Source organism: Leptonychotes weddellii, chromosome 4 (genome assembly GCF_054177405.1).
Source record: "Leptonychotes weddellii isolate Sample4059 chromosome 4, ASM5417740v2, whole genome shotgun sequence".
NCBI lineage: Eukaryota > Metazoa > Chordata > Mammalia > Carnivora > Phocidae > Leptonychotes > Leptonychotes weddellii.
The window spans coordinates 144,695,254-144,713,673 of NC_138372.1; the positions used below are offsets into that span (position 1 = coordinate 144,695,254).

The 18,420-nt window shown below is 39.1% G+C and overlaps 1 protein-coding gene across 1 annotated transcript; it reads right to left on the reverse strand.

Moving 5' to 3' along the window:
* Positions 1-666: 666 nt before the first annotated feature.
* On the reverse strand, positions 667-9,952 carry TMEM74 (transmembrane protein 74). Its single transcript, XM_031032622.2, has 2 exons — positions 9,829-9,952; positions 667-7,657 (listed from the first exon to the last, which is right to left on the reverse strand). The coding sequence occupies exon 2, from the start codon at positions 7,265-7,267 to the stop codon at positions 6,350-6,352; it is 918 nt and encodes a 305-aa protein (XP_030888482.2). The 5' UTR covers positions 7,268-7,657; positions 9,829-9,952; the 3' UTR covers positions 667-6,349.
* Positions 9,953-18,420: the final 8,468 nt, after the last annotated feature.

Sequence of the window (18,420 nt, forward strand, 5' to 3'; positions counted from 1 at the left end):
CCCTGCTGACTTGTAAGAGTCATGTAGCAAGAGACTATGGAATTGTAGCAGCTTTATGTAGTTCATTCTAAATGATCAGAGGTGGTTAACCAAAAAAAAGGTCTTTGAGCAAAAACTGTATAATAGATATATAGATATAGATAGATAGATAGATAGATAGATAGCAATATATGGGGCCTCACTTCAGATTGTCCCTTTATAGTTCTCAACCATAATAAGGATAAAATTTCACTTAATATAAATTATGCATCCTTCAAATGAAAATAGAGATCAAAAATAGATCAAGAGAAGTTTAAGAGCAGGAACATAAGTTAATTTGATATTTTTTTCTCATCTAAAAGCTTTCTAGATATTTAGATAAGTACTTTTTAAAAAACCAATAAATACCAATTCATGTATTTTTTTCCACATCATGCAATTCACACTCTAAGTTCAATACTGAGTAAATCTAAATAGCTTTGACTTTTTCATAGAAAGTAAAATAATAAGGTATGGTTTACATTGTTCAATGATATGGTAGCAAGAAGAATATTATATTTGAATCAGGGTAAATATTACTTTTAATTTTTGTGGACAAATAATTTCAAATATAATTTTAAAAGACCAAATCAACATCACAGATTCAGATTTAAATAAACAAAAACAAACACAATGAAACATCTTAATAAATAGTTTTATTTTAAAATGATATGACACACTTGCTATTAACATATAAGACATCACATGCCCTAAGAAAAAGCCCATAACCTTAATAACTGCCCTTTTTTGCATATTAAAACACATAATCAACATCAAATTAGTTTTCTTATTTGGCAAGAAAAATAAAAAGCACGATGAGAACCGCAAAATAGAAACTCTCAATATACTATATAGTAATAATCCGTCTTTGCTTTCTTGTATAACATTTGTTCGTGTTCATGTATAACATGCTTTGGCTAGGAAGCATGAAGTTGGCAGTGGGAAAATAAGGCTGTTTCTTCCCGAAACACAGGAGAATTACTAAAACTTGGAGCAAAGGAAAACACTGTCCTGTCTGCTGCCCATATTTCCTTGAAATAAAATAATAATTCATGGTAAAATAATTTCTAAATAGGCCACACTCTTATGTGCCTGAAATTGCGTGGTTAAAAAAATAAATCAAACATCTGTGAGATGCTGAACAGCCAAAAGAGACCTATGTAATTATGGCATCTCATTCTGAGGTTGATTCTAAATTCTTCATTCATGACCTGTGAAAGACTTCTCTTGTCCTTAAAGTCAACATTAAGGCATGCCAAATTTCCTATAAGAAAAATTATTCTAACAATAGCTTTGGATACTACAGTTCTATAATTATAAAACATTCTCCTAATACATACACAGACTTGAGTGGACATAAACTTACACACTAACAAATGTAAACCACAGGTATACTCTTAAGTATAAGCCACAGATTTTTGAAATCAATTTTACATATTTAAAATAACATCTTACTTTTTACAGTGTCAGTGCCCAAATCAGGCAAATTATTTCCCAAGGCTTCTGCCCATAAAAGTTGGAAGGAGAGAATATTCTAGAATACTCTGAACCATAAAATGATATAGCTGAAAATCAACTGAAAGATAACGACATGTTAATTCTCTTTTTTATGAACCCTTTATACTGGGAAAAGCCAGTGAGAGTTCATTATAATTCTTTTCATTGAAATCATTCTTTATGCCCAATTCTGGGAAAGGTCAAATCCCATGACAGAGAACTATAAGGATTGTCTTATTCCTTTGTCACAGTGGAACCTAGCTGGTGGTATTAAATCTTGCTGAATAGGTGAACCACTGGTGAAGGTTGTGAATCTCTTTTGTCAGACCACATTTTTGTGGTAGCAGTAATTGCTGCAATGGAATCTGACCTTCAGATTGAAAAACCTGCTCCTAATAAATATATAGAACATTTTTTTCTTTAACTTTAGATGATTAATCCGGGTAAGGTTTTTGCATATGCCTGTCATTGCACATATTAAAGATGAAGGCTGAAATGTTCAAATGCTCTTGCCTAGAAGTTCTGCCAGTCACAAAGAAGTAACAAAGAGTAGAGCCACTTGGGTTCAGACCCTAATTCCTGATATTCAACTGGCATAGTGCTCACTTGATCACTATCCTTACACTGGGGGGCAAAGGGAAGGCACAATTAGTAGGGCAGTCTCTTTGTCTACATTTGCACCCCAAAGGACATGTGCCAGCATTGGTCCAGTTGGGTCCCCGAAACAAGTAAGTATGAGAGGGATGGACTCAGATATATTATTAAGCAGACAGCAAAGCATGTGATTCTGATATCAGGCAAGTCTCTAGTAAGTACAGAACCAAGGGGCATAGTAGTCATATGGATAAAAGCACCAGAGCCACCAAGAATTCCATGGTTCCAAGCAGTCCTGTATTCCTCTAAACTATAAATCAGTTATTAAATGGGGAGCCTAGAGAAAAGACATTCTTCCTACGAGGGAGTCAGTAGGTGGCCTGCTTCAGGAGCTCTAAATGGCTAGAAAGGACCCTCAGCTTTGCACAGCTCTATCACAAACAGTTTAAGGTGCTCTAAGAAGGAACAGTTTATTGAAGTCATTAGGAGGATTAAACTGTCCATAAACAGCACGTAGATCCCAGTAGTAATGGAGAAAGTCAGCTTTCTTTCTGGTACTCATCCCTCTGGACCACACTGCTGAACAATGAGCTACTTTCTTTTAAGATTAGGAAAGTGACTCAGTTTAGTTTTTTGAAACCTGATAAAAAGTTAATTAACATGGACCTCTGAAAAAAGTTGTTGTTCCAGGTCTAGCAATAAAAACTCTCATAAACAACAACCAACACCATGTTCAAGAGATAGATGTAAGGTCATAATCTCCATGAAGGATCCAAGACCAGCAACACCACAGCTATCATCGGTTCAATGTCTAAAGCATTTATCACCTGATCTTGCCTAAGTACTTCTAAATAAAGACATTTAGAGACAAAAACCTCTTTATCAGGTTGGAAACAATAGAGTCTAAAGTTCAGGGTTTTTTGTTGCCGTGACTTTAAATTCAAGTAATTCTCATCTTGAATTCAGGCACTGATAGGATGGACTAGAGCTACACACCTGAATACTGGAAGAAACCTGATTAAGGCAGTTAGCTGAACTGGGTCAACACAGCACTACAGGAGACACCCAGATGATTTTCTGAATTGGTTCTTCTTGGAGTAATGGTCTGCCACCACATAAGTAGAACCGTAAAAAGAGATGTGTCCTATATATGAATAGATGTGTCCTGTATATGAACAGATTTAAATAAGTAAGCATTAATTACGATATTTCAATTTTAAAATTTTAAGGAAGGAAAGGAAGAAATATATTTTGACTTGTTAGGTCTTTCCTCATGCATATCTTTTCTTAATTGGGATACATAGATATAATGGATAGGATATATATGTATCCCTATCTGGCATCCCTATCTATATCTATATGTATATATATAGATATATATACAGATACATATATAGATATAATGGGATATCTATATATGTATCCCTATCTATATATCTATGTGTGTGTGTGTGTGTATATATATATATAGAGAGAGAGAGAGATCCTTTAGATTACATCAGAACTATATGTAATTTGGTAGTGCTGTAAGATTCATTAAATGTTTCCCAATGAAAAGCTTTGGTTTTTTTCTCCTTTATCCAGTTTTACAGAATTGAAAAACTTCCTAACACTTGATTCTCAAATTTGTCTTCCTTCATGAACCGAAAATCAGGCTGCACATTAATTTAGTTTAGTCTGCAATTTAGCTAATTAATCATGTTTCACCAATAAATAAAACAAAACTCAGCTGATCCCACTTAGCTTCTAAGAACAAGCGTGAATTTTTTTTTTGATGTATTTTTTAAAAAGACACACAACTCGGGCGCTTGGGTGGCTCAGTTGGTTAGGCGACTGCCTTCGGCTCAGGTCATGATCCTGGGGTCCTGGGATCGAGTCCCACATCGGACTCCCCAGCTCTGCAGGGAGCCTGCTTCTCCCTCTCCCTCTGCCTGCTACTCTCTCTGCTTGTGCTCTCTCTCTCTCTCCGTCAAGTGAATAAAATCTTAAAAAAAAAAAAAAAAAAAAGACACACAGCTCAGACCTACTCGCCCAGCCAAGGATATCACTAACTTATTGCCTCAACTTCATGTAAAGTGGGTCCCTAAGGAGGCCAGAATCTGACAATTCATAAACCTTCAGAAAATGAAATTTATACTGCTGGTAAGTCAGCTTCAACACAAACCATGACAGGAGAGTCACAGTAAAACAAAAACTTTGTTCAAAAAGCAAAAAGAACTAGCAACAGATAACAAAAATCATCTTTATATTCTCCCAATTATTTCCAAATTGAGCTATATCTAGCTTCTTCTGATGTCCATATAATCTCTCATTTTTACCTAATAACTCTTTCATATGCCTGCCCTCTCTATTTTTACTATCCTCTGATCCTACCTTTTTGCATTTCATCTTAACCCTTAGTAACACAGTGTACCTAACTCATCAGATGTAACTCTGACAGCCACAAGAACTCATTCACATAAATATCCTCACTCACACACTCTGCCAGCCAAAGTCATCCACGTTTTCCACAATCCTCAAAAACTACAAAAACTTTAGGCATTGGAATTAGGCTTTAGAATCTATAAAGAAATTTGTTCTCACTTCCCCATCTCTGCCCTTCCACCCCAAATTCCAAGTTCCAGTCCTCTTTTAAGAAAGACCCCACTGATGGAAGTTAAAACAACTCTTACCATGGGAGGATGGAAATACCTCAAAGATTAATTGCAAAATGCAAGCTATTTCTGAGGCTGCATTTCCTACCCCTTTCTGAACCATAACCGTACAGATACAGGGTGTTAGTATGGACTCTGGGTTTGTGTTTTGCAAAGCTGTGACCACTTTGCTCATTATGCCTCTCATCAAGCAAGTTTGAATGTCATGAGGCAAGATTTCACAGTTACTGAGGGCATGGATGAGGAACTCAGAATGATACTTATGGGGCGCCTGGGTGGCTCAGTTGGTTAAGCATCTGCCTTCGGCGCAGGTCATGATCTCAAGGTCCTGGGATGGAGCCCCCCCTCCCAATAAATAAACAAAACCTTTTAAAATTTTTAAGAATTTTTTTAAAAAAGAATGATACTTAGACCACTGTTAGGGGGAGGTAAGTTTTGGTGAGGACACAGTTCCCACTGAATCACTGCGTTTACTCTTTCTCTCTGTCACTCTTCTAATTTTTTGGCTATGGGCTTAAGGACTGCTGCCATCCTGGGGCAATGGCTTGTTGCTTGGCCTAGAGAAGTGAAACCAACTTCTAGGCATAGTCTCTAAGAGTCTAGCTGCAATTCTATTGCAACTGTATTTCTCCAAACAACAAAACATCACCTGGGTGTGTGTCTGAGCCAGTCATGACTTAGACCTGCCTAGAGGTTTATATGTCTGGAAATATATTAAAAATGTCTTATGCTTTGCCTCTCTGGTGTGAGAACCAGGAAAGACTTCTAGAGCTTAGGTAGCCAGTCTGATGGCTAAAGCACAAATGGAAAATGAAATTTATATAAGCAACTAATTTTACTTCATCTAGAGAATGGGCATGCAACACTGGCTAATATCTGGCACTACCATTCTGGGTTAAATTCAGATTGGTCTTATAATGATTTATATTATTTTTCTTTTACTAGAAAGTTTATGCTAATGACTTAGTTACCACTTCTGAGCACAGGAATAATTTTAAATATAACAGATGTGTTTTTGCATTTTTTTAAATAATCAACATCCTCAAGCTTCAAAATATTCAAATTCAAAACCCTATATTTTAGTGTTCAGCCAAATCAGAAGAAGAAAAAATTTAGCAAGAGAATGGATAAGCACCTTTGAGAATTAAATGTAAGCTTTAATATGTGATTAGTGCTTAAGTTCTTTTTCACAAGATATGTACCTAATTGATCCTACTGTGTGTAGGACCTACTAATGTCCAAAGAATAATTCCCCATACCATGTAAAAGAAATCATTTGTACATTGGTTGTTAGAAATATTTTGCTATAGAAGTGAAGTAGAAGCTGATGGCCATTATAGATGAATTAATCTCAGTTCTTTAGAAGGACAGATGTAGCTGGTTGTAATTTCTTAATGCATCTTACATAGCTTTTCTTCTAAATAAAAAATACATCTAGAATAAAAACACTCACTGGCTGTTGGTTTGGGAAATAAGCCTTTCTTGCCAAGCAAATAAACTGCACTGTTAATTTTAAGAAATGTGGGTTGTTTGTTTGTTTTCATATAAAATGCTAATGCAGACTCTCAGTAGGCTCACAACCAGAATTAACTCTGTCCATCAAGAGCATCTTCCTCTACCAAGGACAGTTCCAGGGTATTTTCATTAGTGCAGGTCTTCATCCTGAAGTTGAAAGAACCATAGAGTTTTGCAGACTCTTTGGAAGAGGCAAACCTGTTGCGACGATATAGCTCCCCTTTCCACATAGACATCATTAGCAAACAGGACAAAACGACCCCCCCAAGTGTGAGCAGGCAGAGTCCTGCAATCACACAGCGGTCCAGGTGAGCTCCCAACCTTGCGCTCTCCCTCTCCAAGCGTTCCATCTCCCGGGCCGCCACGGTGTTGGGATCCACAGTCACTTCCCGTGGGACAATGTAGGAGATGATCACCAGCAAGATGCCAGTGACCAAGAACAAGATGGCACTGATGAACCCATAGTCTACTGACTTCCCTGAAGATGTGGCTTCCGAACTTACATCATCTTCATCTTCAGATATCAAGGATATGGCAGCCTCATGAGACCACTCATTTGGATTTCCCCAGCCAAGGTCTCCCAGATGATTGCTCCCTTTTGTTAGAGGGGAGCACTGGTTCCTTTGCTCTAAGTTGACATTCTCATCCACACAGGTAAAAGAAGTTTCTAATTCCCGGCTGCAGCAGTTGCAGACTTTCCGTCCTGCCAGTATTTGGTTGTTCCCTGAGTTGAGAGGCCCTGGTGGCAAGGAGTCTGTCTGAATGACAGTGTCTTGTAGAGAGGAGGAGGGGGATGCTGGAGAAGGGCTAAGTTTGGACCCTTCCATCTCAGCTGCTCTTGGCATCGACATACAGTGTCTCTGGCAGCAGAGAGCAGCTTTGATGGCTGCCGCATCTGCCTGGTCACCAGGAAGCCCTCCTGAATGCCAGTCCACAGCATCACACAGGACTGCCTGGCTGCTCCTCTTCTCAAGGTAGTGGAGCTCCATTGGAGCTAGTCAGACATCCCCCATCAGCTTCCGAAAATTCTGCCAAAACCACACAGGTAAGAACCCAACGGGACCTAAGGCTGCACCACCAGGAGTATCGCTCCTGGGGTCCCCATCTCCTGTTCAGCCACAGTTGTTACACTTCTAGCCCCAGTTCCTCCTAAAAGGGGTACAAGAAATGAGAGGAGACCTAGTGGCAGGAAAGTGTGAAATGGGCAAATCCTCTGACTTAGCAGAAGAACTGACACTGAGGAACTTAGGTCAGGGCAGAAAAGGAGCACAGAGGAAGTAGCAGTGTCTCTGAAGGAAGCATTGCCGTCATCAAGCCAAATTTATCCAAGGACTCGCACATTTCTGTGACAGGATCCCTCAAATAAGAAGGCAAGTTTCCTGTAGAGAGACACAAATGAGAAAGGCAGGGACCTTTTTTAGCAGAGCTGAGATTTTCTGGAAAACCTGGGGAAGCACACACCTCTCAACTATTCAGTTAAATTATGTTTACACTATCTTTAGTTGAGAACAGATTCTAATACAGATTAGCTTTAGAGCATTACCAGGGATGAACAAATATGTCACCGTCAGCTGGGCTCGACTGGCACTAGAGCTCAGCATTTTGACTGAGTAGCTCGGAAGTGGGTAAAAGATGGCTGGCCACCTACATCAAATGACCTTAGTCACACAGCCCTATATGTACAAGACCCCATGCCTGTTCATTGTACTTTCATTCTCAGCCCTTGCAGCTACATGATGCCAGCTTGTTCTAGACCCAGAAGGATGTAGACAACGTGCCTTACTGTGTGATCCCTGCCAAATACCATGGGCCAGCCCACTCCACTCCCCCCTCCCCCAAACACACCTGCTCTAGGTGCAGATCTGCTGCTCTTGCTCATTGTGTCTGAATGGGTCTGAGTCCCTCTCCTTCTGTCCACTTGGCTAACAAACATGCATGGGAAATTGACCATCCAGGAGAACTGACAGGGGGTGCCTGGATGGCTCAGTCGTTAAGCGTCTGCCTTCGGCTCAGGTCATGATCCCAGGGTCCTGGGATCGAGCCCCGCGTCAGGCTCCCTGCTCGGCGGGAAGCCTGCTTCTCCCTCTCCCACTCCCCCTGCTTGTGTTCCCTCTCTCGCCATCTCTCTCTCTGTCGATTAAATAAATAAAATCTTTAAAAAAAAATAAAAGAAGTAAACTGGCAGTAAAAGACAAATTATAAACTCACAGAGTCACAGTTCTGTTGAGGTAAATAGGTAAGAAGCTATTAACATAGTTCCAAAATTACCTTTGGAACTTTGCATCCAGACATGCCCCTACCCCCATGGCAGCATGGGACCTTTCTGTGATAGAACTTTGGGTTGAACAGAAAACTGTCTGCCCGCCTTTCTCTGCCTGTTGCCATCCTACCAAGGAATAACAACTCACTTTTCACTATCACCAAATACAGCAGTTTCAAGCAAGGGCCCTTTTTATTTTGCTTCCAAATTCCCAGCAATAGTTGATTTAACCCATGGTTCGGGGGCTTATTATGCTCAAAATCCACAGCTCCAGCAGCTGGTAACCCACACAGACCCGCGAGTAAGGCTTACCTAAGGTCTACCTAGCAACTCACTTAAAATATGGGAGAGGGAATCCACACATTTTCTGCTCTACATTAAAGTTTGTTTTGTTACTTCTCTCCTGTTACCAAAGTTTCTCTGTAGCTAAAACAGAAAAACAAAGCAAGTGCAAAAAACATACAATTGAACCAGAACTTTCCTTTAGCAAGTGGACACAGATCCCTACAGCCGGATCCCTCCATGAAGGAAGTGGTGATACGGATTTGATCAATTCCTGAAATGAAAAATCGTCTCGCAGTTCCCTCAGACATGAGATGCTCTGATTAACTTTTGGCACGATTAACTCATCACATTGGACTACTCTGGATAAAATCGGCAGGGTTCCTTATGGGACTTCCAATTTATAACAAAGAGGGAAAGAAATCTCCACTTAATTCCCTTCGCCTGCTTCTCTCTCTCTTTAAAGACAGACTCCGCTCGATCCATCGGAGATATACTCGGTACACAGTCGATTCCCTTTGCAGCTCCATAATCCGGGGCTTCCATCCTCAGTAGAGAATGGATAATCCCATGGGACCAGCTAAAGGCTCTTTCCTTCCGTCTCCTGCCTCTCGTCTCTCTGGTTAAGAGGGAGGTTAATGAAATTGCACCTCAAAGCGAGGGGACAGCACTATACCTCCTCCGTCTGCCATTGACTAAGAGCCTTAATATCTGCATTGGAACTAACTAATACGGGTGAGGCTGGTCTGGGGGAGGCGACCTCGGGATCCGTCCAGGGCGCGCTGTGCGGGGAGGGCGCGCAGCAAGCGCCGGGCAGCGGTGCCCCCTGCGAGATCAATTCACCCATTCCGGGTGAACCTCAAGGAGTCGGGCTGCGTTCGTCAAATACCCCGAGGCAGGGCAAGCACCTGGGGCAGGGAGTGGGGACGCACTCCGCCGCTCCGCCAGGCTCCTGGGGTCTCTCCCTCGCCCCAGCGCCTCCTCCCGGTCCCGCTCACCGGCACTCACCTCTGCCTTGACCACCACGTGCGGCTCGAGCACCGCGCTTGTTCCTGCGCCGCTCCTCGGGAAAGTCCCCCGATTACCAGCCGTGGCACTTGTAGCCTCAGCGCGCCGCTGGGCTCCACGGGGTGGGCAGCGCCTGCTGTGCCGGTTGGGAGGGGCCGGGTGGGGCGTGGCCCTCCTTCTTGCTGAGCATCCCGGGAGATGTAGTCCAGGGGCGGTCTCCCTGCCTCCCCCACCTTGTTTTTTTCTCACTCCTCCACGCTTTGCTCTTCCTGAAGACGTTGTGCTATATGTCCATACTCCTGATTGGCACTTTAGAGGAAATGGCTGGATCCTAAACTCAGGGTTGGGTCCTCCAGCCTTAGGTATGGCCACAGGATTATGGGGGAAGGAGTGTATATTTAGTTCCAACACTGTGCCAGGCAATATGCATATTTTGTCTTATTTAATAGAACAGATCTTCGAAGTAGATTTTATTAATCTTCATTCTACAGATAAGGAAAGAGGCTCAGAGGAATTAAGTGTTTCATCCAAGGTTACAAAGACAATAAGTGGTAGCTAATAAAGTTTATTCAGGAATATGCTCCCAAAGTCGTTGCCTTGCCCACAAAATCAGGAGAAATATGACCATTGAGGGATTGTCCTGTTTGTCTATGCATCCCCTGTGCCTAGCCAAGTGTCTAGTATCTGTTGAATTATGAATAGTAATGACCCAAAATAACAACAGTTAACATAAATAACACTTATTACTGCCAGGTTGTCTTCTAATCACTTTAGATACATTAACTCATTTAATGTTCACAATTAATCTTTAAATCCTATAAAAATTCTTATTTTTATAGGTGAGGAAACTGAGTTACAAAGAAGCTGAGTAATTTGTTCAAAGTTGTACACCTAGTCCTCAGCAGAGGTGGGTCATGAACTCCACAATATTCTAAGCATTATGTAAATTGAGTGAATGGAAGAAAGACCAGAAAGCAAGAAAATAAAGGGTTGGGAATAAAGGAAGGCTGTAAGTGAAGCTACTGAGTTATGACTCCCAGGATAGAACAAAGTAACTTCTTTGGGTCACTGACCTTTCTAACCATAGTGGATTGCAGCAGCCAACAGCCAAAGGGAATGTGTGGTTTGTGGATCATCTCCAAGTTTTCAGCATCGCCTTTGGGACTATTGTAGGGTTATTGATTGTTTTCATCTAAGGGAAGCAAAAGAAGGGCTGTAATATTTATAACTTTTTGCTACTTGTGAGTAGCTCACATAAATTCTGTGGTTGCTGGCTTTCAAGTGATAAATCTCCTATAATGACGACTTTGTTGGTTTTCCTTTATATTGATAGAATCCATAGTATCGTAGTTCCAGGGACTTCACAATCCAACCCCTTTAAGATCCTTTTTCCCATGACTCCCTTTTAACCAGTTAGGCCCATTTGTTGATAAGCATGCCATGTGTATTGTGCTTTCTTCTCCTTTGCTTATTACTCTGTTCTCCAGTGAGAATATCCTTCCTTCCATCCCCTATTCCTTCCACCCTTCAAGGACTGTCTCATCAATCCATACCTGCAGGGGTGCATTCTGTTTTTAGTACTTTATGTTTAAAAGGGAACACAAGGACACCATAGGTATCTAGAGGAGAGAAACTGAGAAGTTGAAGAAACTTAAACCCACGTTGGACAGGAAGACACTGAAGGAACTTGGGATATTTAGTCAGAGGAGACTTAGAGGAAACAAAAATTAGCTTTAAATAATTTGAGGTTTATAAAAAAGAAGAGGAATTATATATCATGGTTAAAAGTGGTAAAAGCAGAACCAATGACAATAATAGCATTTATTATTCCTAATGCATTCTCATCTTTAATTCTTACATCAATTCTATAAGGGAGCATGTATTATTGTACCCATTTTGCAATGTAGAAATTGAAGATCAAAAAAGTGGAGTTTCTATCCCAAGGTATAAGAACTAATAACTGACAGAGCCAAGATTCTAACTTGGGCTGTCTGATTCCAGAACCTGGATCTTTTCACCACCACGCTATACTGAGCAATGCTTCACAGCAGAGCATACATAGGAGGTGACAATATTTATTGCACTGGGATAAACATAAGAGGTTTCTCATGACCCTAGTTCTGGTGCTGTGGCTACTTCAGGCCCTGCAGGACAGCTAGAAGGGTCAAGGGAATAAATAAGCCAGTACATCATAATACAATGGAGCACCTGAGGATGATGGACACAGGGACTGGGAAGCTTTGGATAGCACTATCTCACTTAATAAGGAGATGGATTTGGGGCTGATTATAAGGAATAACATTCTAAGAACTTGAAATAGGATATCTCATGAATGTGAATTTGGTATTACTGAGAGGATAAAGAAAGAGCCATTTATTAGTGATGTCGTGGAAAGGGTTCATCCAGTTGGATTAGAGGACTTCTACAGTTTCCCTGCTGAGGTGATTCTAAGTTACGTCTCTTCCATGAATCCCTTTTCCTCAAAACCAGACCCCCAAAGATTCTGCCTCCTATGAACTCTGCTAAGACTTGTCAGCCCTGGTATTTTTTATACTCATCAGCCACTGCCTTGTGACATTTCTTGTATGTCTAGATAACTACTGCATATTATTCAACTCCTCACTTTGGTGCCTAAACCTGTAGCAGCAATTGTAAGCTCCTTCAGGTCAGTATTCATATATTAAATATATATATATATTTATATATATATATAAGACATATATTAAATGTCTTATTACCTTATTACCTTCTGCAGAAAGTGAAATATTTCTATTGGATAGAGTGAGGGAAAATGAACTGATTCTGGAGAGATTATCTGCCCACACGATTGTCTCTCATGTCCTATTTCTATATATAGTATATTTGACTATATATTATATTAGTGACCATTAAAAAATATCAACTCTGTGCCACACACTACAAAATCTCATTCAAAATTCTGCATAAAAAGAATAAATGTAGACTGAGCTCCTGTAAAGAAAAGCTCTGCAAAAACTATCAGTTGCTGGAATAACTTCATCTCTCTCTCCCCTAAGTCCATGTCTAAAACTTTCCTCAAATCTGACCCAAGAACCTTTTTCAAGAGCCTTTCTTGTTCAGCATCACCAATTTCTTATTACCCTTCTAATTGGCATTCTAGTAGCATAATACATTTCCTTTTATATAGCCATTTTACATATATTTAATTTATATTTTATATAAATTATTTAATTTATATTTTAACTGCTTTCTATGTGGTATCTCTTCCCAGATAAAATTTAAGCTCCTTGAGAACCAATATATTCTTCCTATAATTTTGAAGCAACACATGAGCATGAAACAGCAAAATATATAGGCAACAGTGGTTCCTCAATATGTGCTTATAAAACAATTGACACTGTGATATTAAAGCCTAAGTAATGATTCTGATCCTGCATAGTTTTTAAAATGTCACCTTTTTTTTGTTTGCTTATACTCTGTGAGGTATGGGAGGAGCAATCATGATTACACTAAGTTGATCAGTGAAAAAATAGATTCTGAGAGGTAATTTTACCAACTGAATCAAGTGAAGAGACTTGGAACAATCAGTCTTTTATAATGATGACTGCTGAGAGGTTGCCTTCCAGTTTTTTCTCTTCAGCAATAACAATAAGAACTGAGTGTAAGTAAATATCCTTCATGGGTTCAGAGTTATTAGAAGAGGGTAAGCTGTAAGGAGGTAAAAAAAACGTTTTTAAAATTGGCTATGTAGAGACTCAGTCATTTAATGACAATAATACAAGGAATATGATTTACTTTGTGCTCCAAAGCTGGGATTTCTGAATGATGGAAGAGAAGAGTAAAAATGACCAAAATTTAGAGTAATGATCTCATTTACCAACAAAATTCTAGGAACAAAAAAAGTAATATTAAATTTGAAAGTTTCCTTTAAATAAGAATGCTTACAGTGGCCAGGCAGGCATGTTTTTTAAATTAATAAAGCACCAGATACAGACAGTTGGGGTCAGGGAAGACTGCAGCCAAATTGAGAGCAAGTGCTTCTTCCTAAAGGAGCAGTATCCCCTAACTGCTTTACCTGATTTTTGTCTTGAGTGAATTCCGATATCAATAAAAGTCAGATATTCCAATTTGTATTCAAAAATTCAAAATATTTTAAATTTTAAATTTAAATTTAAAACAAATTTAAACCTGCATGGGTCAAAGAAAACATAACTACAACAAACATTCATTTCCAGTAATAGGAAACTAGGTGATTTAGATCCATCCTCAGCAGTCTAGAAAAGCTAGACAAAATGTATAAAAATCATGTGCTTAAAGACATGCAAATTTAACAAGACAGAGAAAAATTACTGGGCCAGAATCTAGAGAAGGAGAGAGGCTCAGAGAGGCAAGTCAGGAGCTTGGAGCTTCCTTTTATTTGGAGACGTTAGATAATTATAGAGGGAAGAGTTGAGAGGCTAAGGAACTAAGGAGAGGGGGGAGTTGGGGTCCTGGGCCTACCAAAGAAAAGAATTGTAGTGAATCTGTCCCATTCCTTAAACTCTGGGTTGGAATCCTGAAAGGTTGCATGCTGGCTAGCAGTATGAGCCAGAAGTTAGATAGACCCTCATAGGGAGCACACATCAGTTTGTTAAGATGTCAATCCCTAAAATTTAACCAAAATGATTTCAAAGTGTTAGGACACCAGTTACTTGGCAGAGGCAGCATTCTCTGAAACAAAAACAAAACAAAACAAACAAAAAAACTAAGCATTAGCTCAGACCAATTCTACAAATAATTATGCAAATATACTGATTCAATAAAAAATAACCATGAAAAAAGGTCACATACTGTATAATTTTATATGTATATATATAAAACATTTTCAAAATGACAAAATTATAGAGATGGAAAACAGATTACTGGTTGCTATGGGTTAAGGATTGTGGGGGGTGAGGGCATGGGTGTGACTATAACTATAAGGGGTAGCATGAAGATCTTCATGGTGATGGAATAGTTCTGTATCTTGATCATGGTTCTGGTTACATGAACCTATGCATGTGGTAAACTGACAATTTTTTGGTTTGATATTCCATATAGTTACATAAAATGTAACCATTTGGAGGAAACTGAAGAGCACACAGATCTTTCTGTAGTATCTTTGCAACTTTCCAAAAATCTATAATTTTAAGATAAAAAGCACAAGAAACAAAAAACCAAGCACATCAGAAGATTAGATCATATGCATGACAGCAAACAGAAACTAAAGCAATAGAAATGACCAATGGGAAGCCTCAGATATTGGAGAATTATAAATAGCTATGCTTACTGTGCTCAATGAAATAAGACAAAATTTAGAATTTTGCCAGGGATCTGGAAATGAAAAATAAAAAACAACATAATCAAAATTAAGAACTCAAAAGATAAGAGATTAGACACAGTGAAGAGAAATGAGTGAATTGGAGACAGATCAAAATAAAACATCTCAAACAAAGCATAAAGACAAAAGGATGAAAAATACGAAAGTGAAGGTAAAAGACATAGAAGCTTAACAGTCAGGTTTCAAGCAGAAATTCTTGTATCCAAGGAGTAAAGTTTTCTCTCTCTCCTTGTGGGAGGAGAGGAAAAGGAAGCTTTCTCTTGCTCCTGTAGATAAGCAGACAAAATCAATTTTTCTGATTCTCCCCTGTGATACAGACTTTGAAGTTCATATACATAGGACATTTGATTTTGCTGTCATTATATTGTCCCAGGAGTAAAAATTGCAGTGTTGGGAACCACATGGTCATTACTTTCTTTTTAAGTGAAAAATGATAATCTGTCTCTAATCCAAATACCATGTGCACATTCAGGATAAAATTAATAAATATGATTTTTTTTAAAAAACAATAGTAAGGGTGGAGAAAAGAAGCTAGCCACTAAAAAATTCTAATTGTAACTGCATTATTCCATTGATATTAAGTTAGTAATGAGGCAAAACTATACCAGAATATTTTGGGATATTGGCAAAACAATGAAGAAAAGCAAGAATGTGGTTATGATAAATGTCAAGATAGAGGCTATCTTTGCAAGGGATGGAGGAAATAGTGATTTGGAGAAGGCAAAAGAAGAGGCTTGTGAGGCATAGCACTCTTCTATTCTTGACCCAGATGTGCTTACATTGGTATTCTCCTTGAACTAAATTATTGCAGGTGATTCTTTATTTCATGCACTGTTCTGTGTGTAGCAGATCGTAATAAAAAGATAAACGTGCCTTTGGAGAGGATTCAGGTTTCAAGTGCCTGCAATTCTTTGCATTAAGAATTTATATCAATCTAAGGATTTGTTCTATCTTAAGAGGAGCTTGAAGATGGTTTCTTCTAGCTTAGTTTCACCTGGCATATTGTTATGCATGGAGGGTGGGCGAGTATGCAATCCTACAGTACCCGTGGTACTATACTACCATGATCTTTTCCGTGGGGGAGGGGGAGGGGCAGATAGGGAGGGAGAGAGAGCCTTAGGCAGACTCTATGCTTAACAGAGAGCTCGGCGCAGGGCTGGATCTCATGACCCTGAGATCATGACCTGAGCCAAAATCAAGAGTCCACTGCTTAACTGACAGAGCCACCCAGGCACCCACTACAATGATCTTTTTTGTTGTTTATTCAAGCAATGTGTCAAATTCCTTTCACTCTCTCCTCGTCCTTTATCATATTCCTTTCTAGAGACGTGATCCAGTTTATTAGCCTATCCCTCCACTGAAATTCTTTGCTTAAGTTGTTAATAACATTCAGTAATTCAGCCACTCACTCAAGTATTAATTGAATGTCAAAAGTTCTATGCTAAGTGCCAGATGTAGAGTAGTGAACTGAATGGATACATCCCACCTTTCAAGGAGTTTACAATCTGGTGGGGGATATGTCAATTTAACAGACAAGTATAATGCCATTTCATCAGTGTTCTGATAGAGGAATACATAATACAATGGGGACATACCTAACTCAGAATTGGCAGGTCAGAGTGGACCCCTGGATGATACAATATCTAGGTGAGACACGTACAAAAAGAAATTAGCCCTTTGAAAAAATGAGGTAGCATGTTGAAGAGTGGGTGACAATTGAGAAGTGAATTACTGCAACTGAAGAAAATTAAATATGTATACAATATAAAATGTGAGGGGAAGAATGTCAAGTAATGATATTGGAAGTGTCAGAAGAGGAAAAATCACCTTTGGACTGGCAAGTAAGAATAAGGTGTGTGGACTTAATTCTAAAAACAGCAAAATGCCAATGGTGGCTTTTAAGTAGGAGAATAATAAGATCATATGTGAATTTTAAAAAGTTCCTTTTGGGGAATAGATTGAAGAGGAGTTAGCCTAGTGTAATCAAATAGTTTATAATAATCATCCAAGCAAGAGATAATGACAGTGAGATATAAATATAAAGACATAGATAAGTTACAAGAAAAAGATATTTCGGGCGCCTGGGTGGCTCAGATGGTTAAGCGTCTGCCTTCGGCTCAGGTCATGATCCCAGGGTCCTGGGATCGAGTCCCACATCGGGCTCCCGGCTCAGCGGGGAGCCTGCTTCTCCCTCTGACCCTCTCCCCTCTCATGCTGTTTCTCTCTCGCTCGCTCTCTAAAAAATAAATAAAATCTTTAAAAAAAAGAAAAAGAAAAAGATATATCATGCAATCATTGATCAGAAGGAGGCTGAAGCAGCTATGGTAAAGTGGGCTCCAGAACAATGAATGTGACCAGGGATAAGAGAAATAATGATAAAAGGTCCAATTCATCAAGAAGACACAACAACCACAAGTGTGGATGTACTCCCTACATCTCTGTGGGGCCACAGTTCCAGTTGTGCTGAATGGAATGTGTGGAAATGATGTTAACCTCTGGGAGGATGTAGTTAAGAATCTGCTGTTTCTGTCCATTTTACTCTTCCTGCTACCTGCGATCTCTGTAATGCTAAAATGACCTTGAAGCCACAATGTGAAAGCAGCCTGGACTGCTGAATCACAGCTTAGAAGAGAGCCACTTGATCCATATCAGACTCAGACGTGAGCACAACACAAACTTCTGTCGTGGCAGTGAGGTTTTGAGCTCATTTGGCACGAGTTAGCCTTCTCTCCTTAATTGCCGTGGGCCAGAAAGGAGCTCAGAAAGTGGACAGAAAGGGTCTGGTTATCTACCTATGTAGACAGTGGTTTAAGCAATTATTGTGTTTTGCTTTCCTTTACTATCAAGGAGAATAAAAGTTTTATTTTAGATTTTTCATATAATCCTTATTATTATTGCTAATCTTTTGAGTGATATTATTTCAGTCCTTAAACTGAGTTACCTTTCTACTTGAGTTTCCTTCCCTCATTTTCACTTTTTTTCCTATAAAATAAACATGCTTGAAAAGCATGATAACACTCTATAACTGTATTTCATACTTTTGAATATATGTCAGAGGAATAACCAAGTTGGATTCCTATAAATATATAAACATGGATCTAGAGTATTACTTGCTTCAGTGTGTTTTATATATATTAGTTTTTATATATTAATTTAAATATAATAAATATATGTTGTATGTAATATTAATATTGATATTAGCATAATTAAATATCCCTGGAAGAAAGGAGATTCTACTTTTTAAAAATTCAACA